Source organism: Vidua macroura, chromosome 3 (genome assembly GCF_024509145.1).
Source record: "Vidua macroura isolate BioBank_ID:100142 chromosome 3, ASM2450914v1, whole genome shotgun sequence".
Classification (NCBI taxonomy): domain Eukaryota; kingdom Metazoa; phylum Chordata; class Aves; order Passeriformes; family Viduidae; genus Vidua; species Vidua macroura.
The window spans coordinates 6,788,292-6,805,153 of record NC_071573.1 but is presented as its reverse complement, the minus strand read 5'-3'; the positions used below and the strand labels follow the sequence as shown (position 1 = coordinate 6,805,153).

General features: G+C 39.5%; 1 protein-coding gene across 1 annotated transcript in view; it reads left to right on the top strand.

The window, feature by feature from the left end:
- Positions 1-16,862, top strand: part of PCSK2 (proprotein convertase subtilisin/kexin type 2) — a 97,948-nt gene that overhangs the window by 42,182 nt on the left and 38,904 nt on the right. Inside the window, exons 3-5 of the mRNA XM_053974002.1 lie at positions 7,394-7,507; positions 8,854-8,962; positions 10,951-10,988. Coding sequence (XP_053829977.1) covers positions 7,394-7,507; positions 8,854-8,962; positions 10,951-10,988 — 261 coding nt within the window. The remainder of the gene's footprint in view (positions 1-7,393; positions 7,508-8,853; positions 8,963-10,950; positions 10,989-16,862) is intronic.

Here is a 16,862-nt window from a genome sequence, read left to right as displayed (position 1 = left end):
AACATTACTTTTCCTATAAATCAAAGTAATTCTCATGTTGTCTGTGCTTATCATTATGAAAAAAAAATTAAAAATGCATAAAGAGTGATACAAGTATTTTATGGAATGAAATGCAATTTTCCTTTAATGAAGTATTTGAAATTGAAAAAAAAAATTTCTTCATGTGTCCTTTGCTTAGAAGTGGTGGGGAAAGATCTGTTGATAAACTTCCAAATTTCTAAGGATTTGTGCTCTAACACAGGATTTATGCTGTAACAGTTGCTACATCTGTGCTATAGGATAAGTCCCTGTACAAAACACTCCCCAGGATACAGCTGGGGAGACACTTGGAGAAGTTGTTATGAATAATCATCCAGAAACACCTACATTTAGCAACAGTGTGTTGTTGCTAGGTATGGAGAGATCCACGAGAGCCTTTGAAAGTCATTAGTTTGCTTGAGAGGAGCAGTTCTCATTTTATTTGTAAGAATTGGATGGTCAGTGACACTCACAAGCCCCCTGATATCCCTGCTTGTGCTTTCTGGGCCACAAAACAGGCTCAGAAACTTTGAAATCGAGCAGATGGATCCAACTCTGTCACAACAAAAGGCATCAATTTTCTGCATTGCTGTGTGTAATGGGTTGACCCTGGTCAGATGCCAGGCACCCGCCAGAGCCTCTCACTCCTCTCCAGAGCTAGACAGGGAAGAGAAAATGTAACAAAGGAGAGTTCATGTGTTGAGATATGGACAGGGAGAGATCACTCATCAAACATCAATTACAGCAATACAGGCTGTAGGGAGAGATATGAATTGAATTTATTACACTGACAAAATCAGAGTGGGATTATGAAAAGTAAAATGAACACTTAAGAACACCTTCCCCCCACCCCTCCCTCCTTCCCAGCTCCACCTCCTACTCCAGAGTGCAAGGAGACAGGCAATGGGGTTATGGTCAGTTCTCACCTGTGCTTTCTTTGGTTGCTCAGGGAGGAGTTGTTTCCCTGTGCCACTGTGGGGATCTTCCCACAGGAGACAGTTCTCCACAAACTCCAGCCTGAGTGCATCCCATGGGAAGAGTCCTCCCCAAACCGCTGCAGCGTGGGGTCACTCTTGCATGGGGTGCAGCCCTTGAAGGACAGGCTGCTCTAGCATGGGCTGCTCTCTCCATGGGCCTCCCACAGGGTCACAGCCCCTTCTCAGGTATCCACAGCTCCTCCGTGGGCTGCAGGTGGATCTCTGCACCCCCATGGATCCCATGGGCTGCAGGGCACAGCTGCCTCACCATGGTCTCACCACAGGCTGCAGAGGAATTCCAGCTCTGGTGCCTGGGGCACCTCCTGCCTTCTGCACTGACCTTGGTGTTTGCAGAGTTGTTCCTCCCACATGCTCTCACCCCACTCTTCTCTGGCAATTACAACTGCTCAATAACTTTATTTTTCTTTCTTCTTAAATGCATTTACCACCATTTCTGATTGTCCCAGGCTTGCCAGTGGCAAGTCTGTCTTTGGAGCTGCCAGAGCTCATCTCTGCCAGCCATGGTGGAAGCTTCTAGCAGCTTCTCACAGAAGCCACCCCTGCAGCCCCACTGCTACCAAAACCAGACCATTCATACCCAATATACTGTCTGAACAGGTGTTTAGCAGCCTCTCCACCCCTGGTTTTCACTTCATTTATAGAAATGAGTTGTCCCCATCGCCATTTAAAAGTGATTTAGTTTTGCTTTATTCATCTGACTTGTTGCAGTTCAAGTAGATCTGTACTTTCTTTTTGCTATTGAGGAGCTCAATGCTATTACTTTTATTTTAGTGGAAAGTCACACAAAAATGAGTTAATTTCTGGCTTTAACAAAAATGTAGAATGTGAGATGGGTAGTCCTCTCTGACATTGTATTTCTCTAATATATATATATCTCATTATACAGATGGAGTGGATAGTAAAATTAAATGTCTTTATCTAAGTAAACTTAGAAATCAGAGGTGAAAAATATACACTCAATAACTCTGTACTGGCTTTAGCAGCAGGAGGATGTCATTTATGGATAATGCCCCTAAAAGCTCCTGTATGTACATGCTGTCCCATTCTCATAACTTTCTAAAGGGTTTGTCACCAAAACTGTGGGGAAAACAAAAACCCTCTAACAACATTTCTAATATTAGAGAGTCAAGGCATTACTTTATCATCTGGCTAAGATGTATCACAGAAATCATCTCATCCACACATAGCCTGGGTGTGCAGAGGGAATCATTCCATGACACATGGCATTTATTAGATTTTTCAGATCTTTTATACAGTCAAAACTCATAGAAAAAAAAATGGGTTAGTGTTCATTGGTCTAAAGTTGTGTAGTAGTTCTTAATACTTGGTCTCCTATTGGATCCGGATTTCTTTGCTTTGATGTTAAACAAATCTTCATTCCTTGATTTGCTTACCAGTCTTTTCTAGAGGAGATATCTCCAACTCTGCCAGAGGTAGAGTCTGGGGTAGATGTTCATAGGTGGCCACTGGTGGCCCTTTATCTTTTGGGCTATTCCCAGTCTGTTGAGAGGTTAAGTTCATCAGACCTCACCTAGAGGAACAATGCCCTGGAAAGAAACTTAAAATTCTTTTTCCTCAGGCAAAGGCAAACAAAACCTCTTGACTAAAGTTAAACAAAAATTTTTAATCTGGTATGTTTTCCACCAGGTTGCGTGAGCAGATCACTGGCTCAATTGAACTTTTCTGTCTCTCTCTTTTGTTGCCACCACGTTTCTTTGGATATGAGAAATTAATGCTGCCAGCAGTCAGTGCAGCATTCCACTATCTGTAGGTGGTTTGTTTGGTGATGTCTTTGTACATCTGGGCACGCTGTCCCAAACCACCTTCAAGGGATGTTGATCTTGAGTACAGTTTATAGGGCCTGAGTCCAACCACCAGCCTGCCTTCTTCAAAAATACAGGATATCAGTTTCCTTTTCTTACTTCACCTTCAGGAACGGATCTGTATTAACCTTGAGGCTTTAGAGAAAAAAAGAACCATTACTTCCTTTGATTGATCAACTCGCTGCTGTGTGCTTGTTGGTTTTTAAATCCCCTAACATGCCTATTTGAAGTCATCAGTTGGGACTGCCTTCTTCTTCTGGAATTTTATTCAAATTCTCCTGTTTTGAAGTTCTTGGTATTTGAGGTTCAAGTTGTGGGTACTGTTCCACTTTCGTACACCCACTGGTATAATTTAGCAAATCTGTCACTTATGCTCAATATAACAGAGTCATTTAACTGCAGGATCTCATTGGTGCAATTAACCCTGTTCCTTTAAAATGAGGAGCTGATTGTCTTGGCATTCATGGGAGCAGAGAGCACAGTAAAGTGCTGCAGTTCCTGGCCCTTCCAGAGCAGTACTGCAGTCAATTGATTATTTTGTTAATTGGTTTTGCATCCAGTATCCTGCTGGCTTATTATCATCCAAGTGACTGTGTGCACCATGCAGAAGTACAAGTACAGTAAAAATCAATAGTTGAAACCTTTTTTTCCTTGTAAAGAAAGCCATCCATGGGCTACCTTTGATACATGACCTTCATTCTGCTTGCAACACAGCTAGTAACTTTTTCATAATTTAGCTCTATGCTAATAAAGTAGATGCTCAGGTTCTGATCTGTACTTAAATTTGTATCCTAATGAGAAAGGAAGAAATTACTTAAGAAATAAATAAGCAAAAGGCTGTTATTGTAGAGAAATAAGCCTAATTTTGAGATGGTAAGATTCATGCTATTTTTGTAAGAAAATCTTGTTGTTTCACTAGGGTCTAATAAATATCATACTTCCCAGGCTTGAATAATTTAGTGACTGTTATCAAAAACCAGAATCCTATTAATGCTGCTTTTCCTGCTTCAGTTAGAGAAACAAGGATCTAAAAGCTGGTGTGAGGTTGCATTGTGTGTGGGATTGAGGGCTGGGTTCCAGGACTGATTGTCACAGAAGCAGATGGGATTATGGATGTTACGAGATGAGAATATTTCCAGTACTTTTCTACTGTTGGACACGCAGACGTGTTCTCTCTTGCATGTGTTTTTGAAACCTTGATGTGCTTAATGCCTTTGTATTGCTGGGGAGGCCTACTCTTCTATCAGAATTAGAATCAGATGCAGTTCTTCTCCTGATCTAGACTAGATATGAAAGCAGAGATTTCCTTCTTGGGGAAAAAAAAAAGCATTTTTCTACTGTAGGTACCCAGTTGGTACATGGGAAGAAGAAGAAGAAGATGAGGATTTTGCTGAGTCAGCTGTGTGCAGCCCTACATGAGCAGTTTTTCACCCAGATCACTGGATTTGCATTATCATTTTCCAAGTTTGTTCTTTGGGGATCTTTTTTTCTGGAATGTATGGATGTTACCTGTTCTTGGGCTCATTGCTTTCTAAACGCATCTTTGTGAGGAAAAAGGCAAATTCTTACCTTGTGCTGGTTAAGATCACACTGCAAGGCAGCTGACTAAGGCAATTTGCAGCTCATGGAAAAAGCTACCAAGAGCTTTTCCAAAAATTTCAACTCTTTTTCACAAAAATGCCTGATCTTTTCCTGATTCAATTGTATGACTTACTGTCATTTGCACATATGAGGAAACACCCTTCATTTTTATGGTGAAAAAGAGGTCCCAGAATTTCTGAGACTGTTCTGTCTGTGGATGGTGACATCCTGTATGCCCTTTCTCCAGGTGAAACATTCAGAAAACAGCCTGCAGAGTAGTTTCAGTTCAGTGAAGATTATGCCTCTTTGAGGGGTGTATTTCCTTGTCTCAGGAGATAATAATTTATATATTTTACTTGTCTGATGATGAGCTTCTGGGATGGTTTCCTAAATGGCTGTACCTCTAGTGTACAGCTAAAAAATACACTATGTGTCCAAAAAATACACTATGTTGTATTGTGAAGATGGAACAAATCAGACAAAGCAGATGATACTGAAGAGGGAAAACAGCCTGTGCTATTTCTGCAAATTGCTCCCTCTCTTCCTCTCCGTTGTCTTAAAAGACAAGCCAGGGCTCCCCAGCATTGCTTTTTAATTAGTAGAAATCCTTTTCTACTTAATCCTAATTCTGTGCCTTAATGCAGGCAGGTCCTGCAGAGCCAGCAAGCTTATGTGGGAGCACAGAAATCTTTTTCTCTGGCATCCCTCTGCATGAAGCTTGTCTTCTGTTCCCAATTATGTTCTCTGGTGACAGCTTGGGGTTTGCAGTGGCAAGCAGAGAGGCAGGGGTGAGGCTGGGAGGGGGGAGGCAGAGTGACAGGTGTTGCTCTGTCTCCATGGCATCACTGAGCTTTGTCTTAGAGCTGTCAAACACTGTGCTCATACCTTTCTTTACTGTGTACAGCGACCTGGTGCCACAAAGTGCACCTGGCATGGCTCCTGCTTAGTCACTGTCCTCTTACCAGGTTATTTCGTATTAGGTTTTTTCTTTACTTTCAATCTGTTCCACTTTTAATGAACCTGCACAAGTATTGGGAGCACACATATAAATGGAAGCATCAATTTATTTTGCAACTTGGTGCCCTTAGTTAAGGAGGTAAAATTCATACAAGTATATTGTTAGAAACATTTGACACTGCCTTTTCAGGCCATGCTGTGCCCCATCCTGCTCTCTGTGAATTGGTATTAGGGTTTTGGGGTTATAGTGAAACAGTAGAGCTGTGATGAAAGCAGCTTTTAGCCCCCATCAGTTAGATCCCAGTTTCATCTCTGTCACAGACACCTCACTGAGCACTGTCTTTTATGCTCATGCTTTAATTAACAGAGACAGAAAGATGCCTCCAAGAATGATTCAGCTGTCCTAAGGTCTGATTGAACCTTTGGATGAATTTCTCCTGTGTGGATTTTGACTGACACTATATATATAAAGTTGCTATGACACAGCAGTGTAACTCATATGTATGCATTTTTAATCTGAAATGCCAAAGTCACACATGAAGAAGTTGTTCTCTGAGTTATTAGATTTATTTAATAACCATGGATTCTTTTCAAGAGCACACCTAAGTAAAAGTTAGGGGGTCTTACTGCCTTCTAGCTGCACCTAAACATGTATTTAATGGTTTTACGCATTCCTCTTTGATCAGGAAGGTTAGATTTTTTCTTTTTTTTCCCTTTTTTTTTTTTTAACAATTAAATGTTAGTACTGTTCATGCTATCTTGTTTCCATGTGTTAGGCTAAAGAGTGCAAAGTGAGTATGCCAAAGTTGACAGCATCTTTTGCAAGGTCTGTGAATATGTCAGTACATATTACAACTCCAGTTACAGCCACTGGGTGGTCTCCTTTGGGAAGGCTCTTTTACATGGGTACAAATAAGGTGGTTATGGTCTGACCTTTGGAGCTCCTGCCTCCAAAGATGTTTGCATGTTTAACTTTTCTTATATTCTACAGCGCTTCCTTAAATGTCTTGTGGATTTGCGGTGCATAAAGAAAAGAATTTCTGAAAATCTGTGATGACTTGTGTTTTATAACCTGTATTTTCATATCCTATATTTCAGCCAGTGTGGTCAGTTTAGTGGCTTTTTTGCCATATATTTTTTCTTGCCAGTATATTTATTTGTCACTTATTTATTGCAAGGATAATCCATGAAAGTAGATCACTTTACAAGACATTTTTGAGAGCCTCAGAAGTATGATGAAAGCTTACAACACCATATTTTTTTCTCCCAGAAAATTTCTTTGGCAGTGTCCTGTACTGCTGTAAAAAGGGGAGTTGGAGGGATTATTTTTGATAGATTTCTTGGACGAAAATAAAATGGCAAGGCTGCCAGCACGTGTACAGCCCCTCTAGGAATCCTTCACCTCATGTATAATGTTGAGGCATAAATAATCAGATTGTTCCTCCCTGTCAGGCAGGAAAGGTTATCTAATGATCTAATAATGCCCTGGAGAAAAATCTGAAAAGGTAGAAGTGTGGTTGAGACCTGCTTCCTCATCTTGTCAAATGTCTACAGCTTGAAGCTGTGTCATATTTGGGATTTGTTAAATAATTTTAGCTTCTATTTTGGTGGCAACAAAAAAATAAAAAAGAAAAATAAAATAAAAAAAAAAAAAAAAAAAACCCAAAAAAACCCAAAAACTGTGGCAAGAGGACTCATGATAATGATGCCTGGAGAGGGGCTCACTCTTATGCTGATTGTTTGGTGTCTAAAACATGCTCAAGCTGAGTTTTTTCTCCAGATATGATGCTCTGGGGGAGTCTCTTCCCCTCACAGCTGTTGCAGTAGTCCTGGATCTTTCTAGCTCTTTGTAAATTCTGACTGGCATCAGTCCCTGGTTTAGAAATTGCAAATGAATGACACAAACACAAAAAGTGTGTTTTCATAACCCTTATCACTCATGAAAACAAATCTAAAAAAAGCTTTTTATGTGTGTCAAGAATGCTGAGGTAAAGATGTAAAAATTAACCCTTCCAGGTGAGGAAAGCTGTGCAACAGGAGGGCTTCATCAGAAGGAAGAGAGGCTATAGAGACATCAATGACATTGACATCAACATGAATGATCCTTTATTTACAAAGCAGTGGTACCTGGTAAGTTCTGAGAGAAAATCACAGTAATCATAACTAAATAACTGTCATTCAAGCCGTTCTGTGCAGTTGCAGTGTTTTCCAACAGTTCTTTCCAAATGCAGGACTTGGGAATGGATCCAAGGCTCTGTTGTGTTGGTTTTAATTGTACCCCTTTTATATTGGGAAGATCCAGCACATTTCAAGAGATAAATTTCATTTCAGTCAATGGAAAGATCCTTAGAAGGCTTGAAAGTGAACTGTATTGATGTCCTGTGGGCATTGCTGATGTGCTGATGTGGCCCCTAGAACTGCATATGAATCATGTCTTTGAGCTGTTGCCAGGTAAAATATTGTTATGGAATTATAATAAAAAAAAGTATAATGTATTTGCTAGCAAAAGTTAAAGCTTTTCTTTTCTTATGGAAATTTGAATGTAATTTGTCAAAAAAAGAACAGCTGAAAACTGATGAATTTTGGCTTAAGCTAATGTCAAAGGAAATTCATATTTTGCTTAATTGTTTCAGTTTTTCTGTGTCATATTTTTAGAGTGAGAAGTCTTTAGTCATGAAAGAAAAGTTATATTTTTACTTTGAAGTGAAATTATTTTTTAATTTAAAAATTTATAAAGTAATTCTAGTCAGTTTTATTGTTGCAACATATTTATGATGAAATACTCAGTAAGTGCAGTACTGCCTTGTTAACTTAAGAAGGGTATTTTTGCTTAAGAGTAATGTTTCTTCCTCTTAATCCATTTCTTATGTTTCATGAATCCATCCAATGTGGCTGCAGTTTTTTTTTCTGCTGAGGCAAAAGTTTTCAAATGAATTGGAGGCACATTAGCATGAATGGATTTTATCCTTGATGAATCAATAAACTAAAATGAGGATTAATTAACTTATTTTCTGGTAGTTAATCAAAATGTTGCAGTGATAAAAATAACAAAAATTTTGGAAGCTATACAATAGATCCCTGCTTTCAAGAAAAACTATTTCCTGCCCATAAAAAAGTCCTCTGTAAAATCAGTTATTCTAACTTTTTTCCTGGATTAACCCACTGACTGACATGTTAAGTGGAAAAGTCCTTTTTCGGGGTCCAAAAGATTCGGTGTTTAACCAAATCTTATAAACCACAAAAGATTGAATTTTGCCAGTGTTGAGTTTTTTCTGTTTGTTTATTTGTTTGCTTGCTTATTACAGCTGCATTATTGAAGTAGATATGATTATGGACAGATGCATACTCCAAAAACATATGGAATATATTTTCTGTGCCAAAGATGCATGCAGACACATAAAGGAAAAAACAGTGGCTGTGGAAATATGTCAGTCAAGTTTAAAAAAGCTATTTTTTTTTTTTCACTGATGTATTAGATTAACACTGGTCAAGCAGATGGGACTCCTGGACTTGACCTTAATGTAGCTGAAGCATGGGAGCTGGGATACACAGGGAAGGGAGTAACCATAGGAATTATGGATGATGGTAAGTGAAGACTGAGTACTAATTTAATACTTTTAAGCAGACTTTTTTTTCATGTAATTGAAGTTAAAAAAAAAAAAGATTAAAAAGTAACAATCAATTGCTTGTAGTGGTGAGACTACCAGCCTCCATAAATACTTTGAGATCTCCAGGGAAAATATGATACAAAGAAAGGGTTACTGAAGAATGGATATCCAAGCATTAAAAAGAGTTTGCAGTTATCACTCAGATGTCTTCCAGGGCACACTGTAATGGCCATTAAACCTAAGGAGAAACTCCCCTTGACTTCTGTAGGCACTGACTGGAGGAGGAAATTGCTGTGCAAAAAAAAAAACCTAAGAAAATGTTTTTTGGATTACATTATTTTCAAAGTCATCCTTGATAGCTGAAATAATTAAACAGTTTCATGCTGAATGTCAATGAAGATCTGCATATTAGATATATTGCTAGTTTCAGACTAAGTTCAGGAAAGATGAAGATAAAAGGTACAGTTGAAGTTACAGCTCTTCTACGTATGGGCTCTTGCTGAAGTACAGGAATTCCATGCAGTCTCTCGACACTCTTTGGAAAAATTTTTGAATGTTTTCCTTTAATGGGGATGAATAAAATAAAAAATAAATAAAATGTCTGTATCCACATATGTTTTCTAGAGTCAGCCAGGATCTGTCCTTATTTATTTCTGTTGCTCACCTGCTTACTCCTATGGAGTAAGAAAGTAGACTCAGACACCTGGATATTAGGAAGAAATTCCTTGCTCTGAGGGTGGTGAGATACTCTAACAGGTTGCCTAGGGAGGTTGTGGCAGTGTTCAAGGCCAGGTTGGATAAGGACTTGAGCAACCTGATTTATGTATTGATGAAAGATCAGTCTCATCTGAGAGATGACCTCCTGTGTAATAATTTCACTGATCTCACAGAGGCAGGACTTGGCTTTCAGATTAGCAAGGCATGACTGTGATGGGAACGATGGCAAATTATTTGAGCTTTGCGTCAATAAAACTGATGGTCCATCAGATACAGCTTTCAGAGAAGGGAGCAATTTGCCTTTCTAGTAACTCTAAAAAAGATGCCCTGAATAACAGGATTCTTCGTAGAGATTTTTATTGTCCATCTACCATTTGGATGAGTAACAAGGGTCTCCTAAGGTAAACCTAATGCTAAGGACCCTACAGAATGAGAAGTAATCTTTCCATCAGAAAAACTATGATGATATGGCATTCTTCTTGCAAATAAAATAGAGCATGTGATGGGGAGGTGGTTGGAAAAACAGGATAGAGTGGTGATGATGAAAATGTAGCATGAGATTGGTGGCCATTGCTTTGTATGTTTTAACTGGCTATGCAATAGGTCATCTTTTCCCAGCTGAGTGTAGATCTGCCACCTCTGTTACACCATCCACTGGGATTTGTACATTTGCTATGTATAGAAAGATGACATGCAATAGAATGAGTATATTACACGCTGTTAGAATCTTTAGCATGCTACCAAAATGTGGAGCCTATACACAGATATTTGCTAAAATGGTTTAATCCCATATTAAAAGTTCTCTTTCATGCATATAATCTGAAATGTTTGCCTTAGTGATCACCCCAAGTCTACTCTAGGTAATTTCCTACTTAGTTTACAGTGGTTAAAAATACTCAGTTTTCTGTCCTGCACTGGTCCAGTGCTTACTAATCTTGTTAGATTTGGTATGCCTTGAGATGACAAAACTCATACAAAGATAAATTGTGATTTAAACCTTATAAATAAATGTGATCTAGTCTACAAGACAATAAATTTTGTCATTCAGCTCACTTTTCCAAATGGCATCTGGATTTTGACATAAGTTATTGAAAAGTCCACGTTTAAAAACTGGAATCTGACTTCAATCAGCTGCATTATTCACCATGATTATTTTCCTGTGGTTGTAAAGTAATCTTGTTCTGTGATCATTAGAAAATCTTTTTTTGAAGCTCTTAACTTTTCTGTTCTGTCATTGTCTTATTGCAGGAATTGATTATCTGCATCCAGATCTTGCATCAAACTACGTAAGTTCATGCTGACCTTTTCTGTAAGATGTGAATTTTCTTATTACTATAGTCCCTCTGCTACAAAATTTTAAACAGGGAGTAGAACAGCAGTACAGCTGGACTCCTGATCCTAGTGATCATGCATTTCCCATTGAATGAAGCAGACTGAAAATGGGGCTGCCTGTGCAAGGAGTGGAAATGTGACAAGGCTCTTTGTGGAGGAAAGACAGTCTTGTGTCACGTTAAATAAGCTGCAGCTTGCAATATTGGATTTAGGACAGAAATAAGTAACCTGTGAATTTTCTCTAAGTCCTGCTATTAAGATGAAGAATGCCCCTATCACTTGGAGGGCCATGGAGCTGTGGGCTGTGGCAGGGCATGTATTAGCCTTTGAAACCTCCAGGAACAGTTTAATTCCTTTATAACAGGTGTTTTGACCCAGTGCTTCACAGCATGTGCAGGGCAGATTGTGTATTCTCAGCACATGCTATGCAAATTGATTGTTCCTCAAATCTACCTCAGGATTCAGACCTTTGGACTAGAGTGCATTTCTTAACTCTTTGTCTCCCTCCAACCCTCCATTGGCACTACCACTCCTATCTTCAGGTCCCTTCCTGAGGGAAGCCCAGGCTGCTTCAGCTGAGCAATGTGGTTTAGTTTGCAATTGCAATTAAATGAAAGGAGGAATGAGGTCAGTTGGAGATTTTGGAAAAAAAAAAAATGTCAGCCACTTGGATAGAACAACTTGAAAATGAGGAAGACAGTTATTTTTTCATACAGGCAGTTTGGAACATAGTAACACACACAGGATGAAAACCTATTTGTGTTGCAAGTAGCAAAGCACATTTGGTAGATAATAAGTGGATATAGAAGGCTTTGGAGAAGGCATTTGGGAAACAGCTGACCACAGAATGCAGATTAGCCAGTTTCACTCCTTATGAACTGGCTTAATACAGCTAATTAAACCCTGTGCCCTGACTGCAGAATTCTCTCCCAAGAGAAATAACTCAGTAGGATGTTCCCATAAATTGATAGAAATAAATAATTTTTTAAAAGGCAGCCCTTTTTCTTTGCAGAAATTGTGCTCTGTGTATGTTCTAGCAAGTGATGTGGGCAAAGCACATGCTCTACATTCACTTTTCAGCAGCAAGTGTGGACAAAGTGGGAATATTCTGTTTCTAAAAATCATGTTTCAAATATACAAGCAAAAAGTCTGTACAATATACCTCATATAATAGTTCTGTTGTTAACAGTGAATTTAGGATCATGCCCATGCCCCATCAAAACTAGATTATGCTGTAATACACTGTTTTCTCTTTTAAGTCCAAAATATTTTGTGTTTGATGGATAAATATTTGTCAGGTTCAGCAGAAATAGATTTGGTTTAGAGTGGCAATAGTGAATATTGTGGAAAATGATGCAGAGAAGGGCAATGCACAGACATGATGGTAGAAATCCTGAAATAATGGAGCTGGAGAGAAGTCTGAGAGTTAAGAGATACTGGGATGAGAATTTGAAAGAAAAGCTGTCTGGACAGGGGGTCATCAAACATTTAATAGCAGTCACGGAAGACTTGTGAGGAGACTGACTTTGAAACAGGAATCTGAAAAGATTTGTGCAGGAGTGACTTTGTCCAAGTGAGGAGGGGTTCTGTAACGTAGCAGTGATCAGGCTGTGGAGGGAAAAGAGAAGATTAGCTGGCTAATACAAAATGCAGAAGCAAATGGCTGGTTGGTAAGACGGTCATTAAAGGAGCAGCAGAAAGATCTTGAAGGAGATAAGATCTCCAGGCTTTAATACTGAAATTCAAAAATAGGACTTTTCACATGAGGTTTGTGGTCCTAGGCTGTCACAGCATTGTGTCTGAGAGGTGGCTGGTTAAAGACAAGCTTGATTCCTTCTCCTGCTGCTAAAACCTGCCATCACCTCCCTTGCCCAGCCACAGCAGAGTGAGTGCAGGGCTTGGTTCACCTGTACTTTGCCTCTCCCTGCAAGGCTGCACGGGCTTCCTTGAGTCCCAGGAGTTCCTGCTCTGGCAGCCTCTGCTGTCTCTCAGAGGCCATGGGGGCCTTTTTCCCAGTAGGTAGTAATTTGGGCATGAACTAAAGATGAGGGACTTAAATTCCACTGAAGAAAATATCAGTTTAGATGTAAAAATGCAATGAAATGAGTTTCTTAAGCTGGCATAGCAATTATAGTCATCTTTGTATAACTCCTGTACCACATTCTTGGTGTTTCACTATATCTGCACTTTGGGGCAGCTTTCTCTGAAGTTCTGTTGTTTATTTTTAGGAAATAAAAAGCTTCTCAATTGTATTAAAGCCTGCATACCCTGGCAGTGTCTGTACATCTTACTTGGAAAATTGGGAGCAATTGGAAAGTCTCTCAAAGGTGGTAGGTTTGGCAGTTGAAGCATTTTCAAGTGTAAAACCTTGGCCTTGGTTCCTCATTTTAATTTGGCTTTTATGATTTTGACTTTCTGGTCTTCTTGCTTGAATAGTTTAATGGAGGTTAGCACTTAGATGAAATGCAGGGTCAGAGAAGAGAAAGATCTTTCTGAAGAAGAAAACTTTGTATTTTCTCTTAAGACTGTTGAACTTCTACCTATCACATGGAGTGCACTTCCACCCATATTTTTCTTTGTAGTTTTTTAAGATTTACTGCTTGAATCATCCATTTCTGGTCTTAATGCTCTTTATATACATGGAAAGACGTGTCTGCTCACGGTGTGGGTGGACTGCTCTCCCAGCATTGCCTCCTGGCTTGCTGCAGTAGAGCTCCTTGCTTTTCTGGGACCAGGGAGTTATGGCAAAGCTGGAATTTTCCATTCTACACTGTGAATGCAGAGAGACTCATTGTCAAATGATCTACATTTTCTTCCAAGCCTTGGAAACCCTGCAGGGAACCTTGGAAACCTTCAGGAAATTATTTTTTTCAGTGCAAAGAGAGCCCTTCATTATAAACTGATAATTAAAAAGCTGGGGCCTAATCTACACCACGGTTTGCTTTCAAATCATAATGTACATATAAACCCAGCAATTTTCAGGACTGATTTCTCCAAGATACAGCATCTGAGTGAGAAAGAAATGTCAAGTTACAGGGGCTGCATCTGAGATATGTCTAATAAAAGGGGGGAAACGCAACTGTTGGGGATGGACATAGCAAACTATTTTAAAGAAAAAACTAAGCAAATAGGGATTTCTTGTGCCACAAACAGAAACATAAGCTGACCTCTCTCTGGTACCAGTTTTTTATTGTGGTATTTTATCCTTGGCCACTGTCTGCTGGTGAAGGTCAGTGTAGTCAGTGTAGCAGCATTATCCCACTTAGAGCACTGGGGAGCTGATCATCTCCTAGAAGTGGGTTTGTCCCTGATTAGCAGTGGTTAGAAAAATCAGGATCCCACCAAGAGACTGGAGCCAGGAGTGAAAAATTGCTGGTTTCAGTGTCTGAATTCTGCCTGAAGCTGAAAGCTTGTTTCAAAAAACCCAGCGAGAGAAAGAGAACAAGACTAACACTGTAGGAAAACTGGAGGTGACTATGTGAGTAGGTAACATTTTCACCAAGTATTGAAACACGTAGAATGAGAATCAAGCAGCAATTCTTAGTAACAGACAGCAATTGAAAAGATGTTGAACTCTGTAGAATTGCACAGATATAACATGTACAAACAAGCATCAACCTGAGCAGTGGTTCATTGCTGGCCTTCCCCAAACCTCCTCTCTTTTCTTCTCTGTATTACGAGTCCTTATGGTGCAGCCTTGTCTTCCAAGGTCCTTGCCAGCTGTCACTCAAACTGTACATAGGAAAGGCCCTATGTAAGGAATGAGGGAAGATTTTTTTGGATTTACCTCAGGGTTAGTCAAAGTTTTCTGTCATCTACCATTTCTCATTCAGATGTGAACAGCAGATGGCCTTACCTATCTTCTCTCCCCGCTTTGTCAGCACCTCCAAACACAAAGCAGTCTCTCTCATCACTTCTGATAACTTGTCTCCAGCCAATACCATAATGGCTCCCCCTGCCTTGCTGAGAGTGGGAGCATATTTTTGGAATAATTATCTTATCACATAAGCAGCGAAGCAGGGAAATGTTCCACTTCTGTTCTGAGCTGCATTTGCCATTGTTTGCTAGAGGAACAAAAACACCATTGAATAATCTTTACAGCCACAAAAGGAATAAGAAATAGTACAGGCAATAAATTTCACACTGCAATATGTGCAGCAAAGCATAGCAACAGGAAGGATCTTCTTATTTTTAAAAAGTCTGTTTTTCCTTCATTACCATGAATTTCTGAGTATGATTTGGCCTCCCTGCACACCACAAAAAGGACCAGCAAACTGTTCTGGCAGCCATGAGCCTGATTACAATGATTTGCCATTACACACCATCAGTATCTCCACTAAAAATCTCTGGGGCCTAGTTGTGGGATTTTGTAGAGCTGACAAAGCTCCACTGACAATTATTGATCCACACTGCTTTGGCCTTGGTGACCCACCACCCCCCCACCCTGAAATCCCAGCTAATTTTTTTCATGAATCCAGTAGAGTCCACATATTACTGGTGGGGAGAAAAATGTTATCCCTTCTCAGGGCAAAATTTGTTGGAAACACTCTGAAGACATTGAAAAGCTCCCAGTGTCTCTTAATATGAACCCAGGGAATCCTCAGGAGTCGCAAACACAAACCATAGGACAGTAAGGTTCCTACTGGCCCAGTGTCAGGGAATGATTCAGGCAGCTTTATGAGATCTGATTCCCATGGCATGATTTTCAAAAGACTCTGAGATAGTTAGACTGCATTTCCTACTGTATTTCAAGGGGTTATGCAGCATATGCACTAGACACTTCATTTCAATAAACCTTTGCTTCTGATACATTAAAGGTATTTTATGGGAAAACTCTATGTGCTGACTGTCATTGCTAGCATCTATTTTTAATAGTAATGCTAAAAAAGCATTTATTATAAAAAATAAAGAAGAGAATAAACTTCTTTCAGCACATCACTAATTAGATTTGGGCTTGGTTGTTTTCTTTTGGGTTTTTTGGTGTTGCTTTGGAGTTGGGTTCTTGCTAATAGGTTTTCTAAAATAAACACTAGCATAAAACCTAAAAATTATCAAGCAAACCCTGGGATAAATTCACAATGCATCCTTCTGCTAGCACTGAAAATTCAATTAGAACACTGATGGATGAAGGCTGTTAATGAAATTTCTGCCACAATCTGCTTCAAGAAATTGCTGCGACAGAATGAAGCCTCTCTTTTGCCAGGATGGATCAAGTGTTAAAATGTGAGGGTGACTGATGCCTTAGCAGTCAAAACTGGTAGCTTTCTGTTGGGCTGTTCATGCTGCTCAGGTGGCTTCTGGCAGCTCAGGGGCTTATTTTAGAATTTAGAATATGATTACTCAGGACATGCATGACAATAAAGTTTCACTGGAAAAAAATTAGAAGTTACTGGGAAAAGAATTAAATTCTCTTTCAGATGTGGCTATTTTTTCTGTTACTCTGTGCAGGATCAGCTTCTGGGCTCATTTTTATGTTCTGTGCAATCTGTTTTGGTTTTATTCCTCAGAACATAATAAAGGCTAAAAAAGAGATGATGCCTCCTCTGATCATATCAGCCAGGCATACAAGGTTCTCAGTGTACCTGGAGGGGTGTCCTGAATTAGTCACATACAGAAAATGCTTCAAATCTTGGAAAACATAATGGGCTCCTACAAACAGTCTTTCCCTGCTCCCAGCAGTCACTGCTATTAAAGGAACATGTCACTGCTGCTCGTGTATTGAAGTCTAAATAAGATGACTTTACAGTTCCTCTGCTCTGTACCTTATTGCTGCTTAACACGAGCACTGCCAATGGGGGAGAGAAGCCTGTGCAAAGGAGATGTCAGGG